Source organism: Vespa velutina, chromosome 17 (assembly GCF_912470025.1).
Source record: "Vespa velutina chromosome 17, iVesVel2.1, whole genome shotgun sequence".
In the NCBI taxonomy this organism is placed as follows: Eukaryota; Metazoa; Arthropoda; class Insecta; order Hymenoptera; family Vespidae; genus Vespa; species Vespa velutina.
Window position 1 is genome coordinate 2,149,949 of NC_062204.1, and position 7,500 is coordinate 2,157,448.

A 7,500-nucleotide genomic window follows, 5' to 3' on the forward strand; every position below is an offset into this window, starting at 1 on the left:
CCATTTACATTGTATACATATATATATATAACTTAATTTCGTTTATTATTTAATCATATTGATATTTAGAAATCATAATAGAGATTTCAAAATCGTATAGGATAATTCATCTTAATCGATCATATCGATCATATCGATCATAAATAATCGTCAAGGAGGAAAAGAATTATATAGGATTAAAAATATCCACGAGTTCGATGTTGGCAAAAGGAAAAGAAGAGGTAGAAAAAAATAAAGAAAAAAAAAAAAACAAAAAAAAAAAAACAAAAAATAGAAAAGGAAGGAAATAAATAAATATTATACTATATATAATAAGATATATATATATATATATATATATCCTTGACTATTAATTAGAATTATCAGGTCGTTTAAAGCATGGATATATAAAATAACTATTTAGTATATACGATAAAACATGATCGATCCAAGTGGACTCGGTCGATCGATCGATCGAGTGATCGATTCGATTCGCTACCTTGCCCCAGGCGAAGATTCTTAACTTATGGTTACCCATGTAACTTTAGCTAAACTAAACTAGCTAGCTTAGCTAGCTAACCTTAGCTAAGTTGCTTACCTGGTTTAGCCACTTTAACTAGCTAAATGGCTGGCTGCTTAAACAGTGAGAAAGAGAGAGATAGATAGAGAGATAGAGAGAGAAAGAAAGAGAGACACTACTCGTGAAATCTTTTCGATGCACGCGACCGGTTACCCTATTAGTTCGTTTCTCAGAGGCACAATATGATGTCACGTTTCGAATAAATTACCTAGTCACGCGCCATCACAGATTTAACTCGTGTGCGCTTTAACGATTAGGGTTACGAAATTTCGATTCTTTCTTCAAGGTCACCATGCTTCCCGTTGATATTTCTTTATGTATTATTATAATAGATAGAACCAATGCGCCGCAACTTCTTGTTTGTAATCTCTTTTGTTCTATCCTATCTTTATTTTTCTTTTCTTTTTTCTTTCTGTACTTCTTTTCGTTTTCCTTTTCTTTACTTTTCCTTCTGTTTCTTTTTTTCTTGTTTTTTTTTTCTTCTTCTTCTTCTTCTTCTTTTTTTTTCTTTTTTCTATTTCCTCTTTCCTGTTCACTTACGAGACTCTACTTACTACGATCGTGAAACTTAATTCTCTATGGGCCCGTGTAACTTTCAGATCGCATTTTAATTTTATCGAAATTTTACACAAATAATTATAGCTTTTTTCATGAGATGGCGCATAAATCTTAATTTAATTTTCTTTTTTTCGATTTAAAACAAAAATTCGGCCCATTGAGGGTTAAACTTTGTACTTCTTAAATACTTCGAGGTATCGCTTTTTTTTTTTTTTTTTTTTTTTTATTTATTTATTTATTTTTATTTTTTTTTCTTTTTTTTTTCTTTCATATAATATTTTTATCTCAATTGTTCTCTATAATTCGTAATGAGTTACGCGGGCGTCCGTCTAATCGTTAAATAATTTTAACTTTTTATTATAAAATCGAATCAATCTTTATGATTGATTAAAATACGTATTATCGTTTAATAATTTTTCAAAATGATGATACATACGTGCTTTAACGTATATACGCGTCGTCGTCGTCCGACGATATCTGTCTTGATGACATAAGAATGAAAGAGATTAAATAATTTTAAAAGACGATCGTTTAGATCGTCGGTATAGAAAAAAAAGAAAAAAAAGAAAAAAAAGAAAAAAAAAAAAAAGAAAAAAAAGAAAGAAAGAAAAAAAAACAATTCATTCGCTCATAGCTATTATCGTTGAAACGATACGAGTATAATCTAATATATCTAAATATCTAAATATCTAAAATCTAATTTAATAGAAAATTTCGATAAATTCGATCGATTATTCTACAACGTCGATCGTCGATCATCAAGTCGGCTGACGCGTTTAATTGTAAATTTTGAGGAACGGCGATATATATATATTTTTTTCTTCTTTTTCCTTTTATTTTTTTGTTGTTTCTTTTTTGTAAATACAATTGTTTTCACTTATCGTTCAGAGCCCAGACGTTGGAGCGCGGCTGACGTTGCCGCATGGGTGCAATGGGCCAGGAGACAATTGCAATTGCCGTCTGTGCCCTTGGAAAGTTTCAACGTCGATGGCGCAACTTTGGCATCCCTAACGGAAGAAGAGTTCTGTCAAAGAGCACCGCAGGTAAGTAAGAAGGAGTGCAGGGGATAGGGTAAGAGGAAAGAAGGGAGGGAGGGACGGAGAGAGAGAGAGAGAGAAGAATTTAAAGGATCAAAAGAGAATTAAAAAAAAAAAAAAAAGAAAAGAAAACCGAGAGAACTTTCGTCGATTGTACCGTTACAGTACCAATCATCTTCGTCGTCTCTTTTCGGTCATTCGCCGTTGGAGTTTCGACATTTTTTTTCTTTTTTTTTTTTTTTGGACACATTCGATTAGACAATATTATTAAACGAAATGAAAAATTTTTATTATTCCTTTTATTATGATTTATTAATTCGTCCCGAATTTGTAGAATAATTTTGTCTCGATCATATGCGATCGTATGGGAAAGTTAAATTGAAAATAAAATTTTGTCCTGACTAACGTTGTCGCCCTTGCGCAACATATACTTTTCTATATTTTATTATTTTTTTTTTTTTTTTTTTTTTTTTCATTTAATTGTCTTGTTCTTAATTATTATTTTTGTTGTTATGTCGTTGTCGTTGTTCTTAGGAGTTTTTTTTTTTTTTTTTTTTTTTTTTTTTTTCTTTTTTTTTTAATATCGATCGCGAATTTTAATTCACCGACGAAACGAGACACACGCCTATCCCTGATAATAATTTATCGTAATCGTTAAGAATCATGGATTCAACGTAGGATTCGAAAAATTTGTCACAAAGGAATGGCGGCGACGATATTGGAACAGTCGTAAATTTAATAAGATCTTGATATCACGAGATGATTTATGAAATTAATAACTGTCTCCTTCGAAAATCGAGAGAGACGAATTTTTCTACGTGCAATCGTTATTAACGAAATCAGGAAAAGATTTTATTAATTAACGTCGTTCACTTTCGCAATGTTTATCACAGCAAATCGTTTATTATTTAATTATTATTTATTTATTTTTTTTTTTTTTCTTTTTTTTTTGTAATATCAATCCTTCGCGCGCGAAGCTATTTAATTTCTTTTTTTTTTTCTTTTTTTTTTGGAATTCTTAAATTTTTTTTCTTTTTGATGGATCGCAGATTGAACAAATACACGAAGATCCGAGAAACTTTATGCAAGAATTGCGATGACGAGCTAGATGAATAAAGAAAAAAGAAAAAAAAAGTAAAGATAGATAGATAGAGATAGAGATAGAGAGAGAGAGAGAGAGAGAGAGAGAGAGAGAGAAAAGAAGGCCTCGAAATTTCTAAAGTCTGTATTATCGTTGCAAAAAAAATAAAAAAAAAATAAAAAAAAAATAAAAAAAAGGAAGAAACAAAAAATATCAAGAAAAAAAAGGAGAAGACACACACACACACACACACACAGAGAGAGAGAGAGAGACACAAAGGCCGTAAGTCACATATTTACTCGTACGTTTCGATCATTCGAAAAAAAGTTTACTTCAATTACCAAATGAAACCAAAGCAAACCATCTTAAGTGACCCTTTATCAAAGTTTACTTAGATTACTTTCTTCGATTATAAGGTTATCATGTCTCAACCGATTCTTACGAACAAATCTCGTAATTACACGTTCTCTCTCTCTCTCTCTCTCTCTGTCTCTCTCTGTCTCTCTTATCGCATGAATTTTCTCTTCTCCCGTTGACTCGTAAACAATTCTAATATCTTTCTTATATTATTACAATTTTTTTATGGACCTGTCGTCGGTATCAGCCAAAAACTAACCATTAAAATTACAAATATATTTCCTTTCTATTTCTATATTTATCGCTTCTCCCATTCACCACCCTCGTCCCCTCCCACGCCTTCTATCGGATCCACGAATAAAAGAGATAAAAAAATAAATCACCTAATGTAATAAAATTATGAACAATTTTTACGTATCGAATCAAATCAAATCCTCGCTTAGATTTAATCTAATCGATACTTTTTGAAGAACTATTGTTTCACACACACATATATATATACACACACACATACATATATATATATATATATATATATATATATATTATCGGAACAATTCTCTTTCGTAGCAACAGCGCAATGTCGAGAAACGTTCTCTCGATGGCCGACGCAAGGTCCGGTGAAAGTGAATTTCCTGGAAAGCAACGTGCGTCTCCGTGCGCGTTCTTTCCGTATAATCTGCGCTCTCTTTATGTACCTGGTGGTGCGCAATAGTTAGTCAACATGACTAAGCAATAGACGCTCTAATAATACATACACTCATCTCGTTCGTTCGTTGTAATATTTGTTGTTTAAAAACAGAGAAACAAGAAGAAGAAGAAAAAAAAAAAAAAGAAAGGAAGAAAAAGAAAAAGAAAGAAAATCAAACAACGGATATATCCTCCGAAAGATGATTCGACTAATATTATCGAACTAACGTGTTATTTGTGATCTTTATTATTCATCATCATAATCATCATCATCATCATCATCATCATCATCATATATCCGAAGGAAAATATTATCTATATTCATTTGTTGATAAAAACATTTATTAATAACGCGCTCATGTCGTTTGTCGTTCAAAAGAAAAAAAAAACGAAAAAGAAAAAAAAAAACCGAGGAAGTCGAAAAAAAAGGTAGAAAAAAATCAAACGAAATATATCATACGAAAGACCTATCCAAGTAATATTATTACCGAACTAACGTGATTTATGATCTTTATTATCCATCATCATCATCATTATCATTATCATCATCATCATCATCATTATCATCATCGTTATTATTAATAATAATAATAAATATTACCTCTATTCGTTTATTGATAAAACTTCTGAATAAATATTTGATCGATTGCAACGAAAATTCTTTATCATTGACTCATACAGATTGCTCGATAATATAACAAGTAAATGCTTATTCACTTAGTAACTCACTAACTCACTAATTCTCTCATTTGCCAAAAAAATAAATGTCAATCGGTCAATTTATCAGGCCAGATTCTTATACAATTGATTCATCAAAATATCTATTAGAACGAACGTCGTCGATAACGATCATAATCATTATCATTATCATTATCATTATCATAGTTGTCGTCATCGTCAATGTTCTCAGTGAGTATATAAGAACATTCTCAGCTTCCCTATGTACTCGTATCGATTCGCGGAAGATTTCGAAAGAGATCGATGCACCGGTACACCCATACATACATCTCTAGTTACATATACATATATATATATATATATATACATGCACATACATACAGAGTTATATACTACTCACACTAACTTAAGAAACTCTGTTAGGGCAGAGCGCATAACTGCACCCAAGGTGCTCTCTCTCTCTCTCTCTCTCTCTCTCTCTCTCTCTCTCTCTTTCTCTTTCTCTTTCTCTGGCTCGGTATCGTATCTTCTGATTGGTGTTCACTTACGTGCTCGAACATTCTGATTGGTTGGGGACTCTTCGAACGATTCGCAAAAGTAGGTCAACGTCTCTGGCGTTATCCGAATGCCTTCTGACTGTGCTTTGCCCGAGTCTTCGCATCGACATCACCAGCTTTCCTACTAACTCCTCTTCTCCTTCTCCTCCTCCTCCTCCTCCTTCTTCTTCTTCTTCTTCTTCTTCTTCTTCTTCTTCTTCTCCTCCTCTTCTTCCTCTTTCTCTTTCTTCTCCTCATCTACCTCTTTCACCTCACTTCAGTACATTACGAACAACAAACCCGCTTTCTCTTCTCTCTTTCTCTCAAAAGCCACAACGTTAGCCAGGTCTACAGAGCAACGGCCTATACAGACTCCAATAAGGAATTCTAACGCGTAGTCTTTTTTCCTTCCGTTGTTTTTCGATCTCTTCTTCTTTTTTCTTTTTTCTTTTTTTTTCTTTTTTTTCTTTTTGTTCTTTTTTCTTTTCCTTTTTTCCTTGAATTATTTTTTTATTCGTTCACATTCTTCTCTCTATCTCTTTTTATCGTTAAATCGCTCGTATCTTTGCTTTTTCCCCATCCTGTTAATTTATATTTGTTTAAATTTGTTACACACACACACACACACACACATATATATATATATGTATGTATGTATATCGTTTGATTCGTATTGGAATTTGTCAACTTTTTTTATGTAATAAATTATTTTACGAACGAACGAACAATCGATCGATCGATCGATCGATTGATTATCAACATTGGATTATATTGGATTACATTGGATTATATTAAATTAGATTTTCGCACTTTAGCAATTTTTGTTTATATTTGTTATCGATTACTTGTGCAAAACGTTCGATATAAAGTTGATCATAAAGATATATATATTTGATTGTATCATTACGAAGCTCGATAAAATCTTACTTCGTTATTTTTTATTTTTATATTTATCCCCCGATACGTTTCGATACGTTCAATCTAACAGATGTCATTTTTGCGCTCGAACATTCTGAAATTTTGTCCCCGCTCGAAAATTCGATTGATAGACGAGGATTAAATGGAGAAAAAAAGAAAAAAAAGAAAAAGAAAGAAAAAGAAAAAAGGAAAGGAAGAAAAAAAATTCAGGACAAAAATAGAAAAGATATAATAATATTGTAAAAGAGAATTAAACGATCATACAAACGATATTGGATTAAATTTATAAGTATTTGTCAAGTCTCATTTAATCGTTGAAACAAAATTGACCTACAATATCAAGGTTTTATGAAAAAAAAAAAAAAATTAAATCACTAAATTTCATAACTGTCCTAATGGATACTTTTCTTTGGAACATCCTATACATACATATATATATTTATGTGTGTGTGTGTTTGTGCGCGTGCGTGTATGCGTATAAAAAATTTCTCTAATCTTTGACTCATGGTTATTTCTTATGATAATGTTTCAGTGCGGCGGTATGTTACATGCACAATTGGAAATCTGGAAAGCCGCGGTCGAGGAATCACCTAGGAATACATTGGCGGCATCTTGGAGTCCAACTGGTGTAGTACAAACACCGGTCAATCCTGTGACAACCACACCAACGTCCGCCGTTGTCAATGTTAATTCTGTCAACGTCAAAGGTTCGACATGTACAATTGATTTCTCCGACGGTAAGATATGTAAAAAAAAAGAAAAAAAAATATATATATATATATTTATATATATTTTGCGTATATATCGCCCGATCTCAGAAAAAAAAAAAAAAGGAAAAAAAAGAAAAAGTGAAGCTTACGATCGGTGACTTAATTTGGATATCGGGGAAAAAAAAAATAACACGAGTATATCCGAGAAATTCCCTTAGACCTCAGGCATAACTAATTCTTTTCAGACGAGGATGACGATTGCAGTAACGGTCAAACAGGTAACAACGTTAATGGCACCAATCCACCTGGTAAAATGCGAAATGGTGGTTCACATATTCACCTATGGCAATTCCTAAAGGAACTACTACAGAGCCCA

The 7,500-nt window shown here is 32.0% G+C and overlaps 1 protein-coding gene across 1 annotated transcript in view; it reads left to right on the forward strand.

Annotated features, from left to right (window-relative positions):
• Positions 1-7,500, forward strand: part of LOC124955122 (DNA-binding protein D-ETS-4-like) — a 22,928-nt gene that overhangs the window by 14,702 nt on the left and 726 nt on the right. The window contains exons 6-8 of the mRNA XM_047509061.1: positions 2,006-2,160; positions 6,947-7,151; positions 7,370-7,500. The exon at positions 7,370-7,500 is cut by the window's right edge and continues 726 nt beyond it. Of these exons, the coding sequence (XP_047365017.1) occupies positions 2,006-2,160; positions 6,947-7,151; positions 7,370-7,500 (491 nt within the window). The remainder of the gene's footprint in view (positions 1-2,005; positions 2,161-6,946; positions 7,152-7,369) is intronic.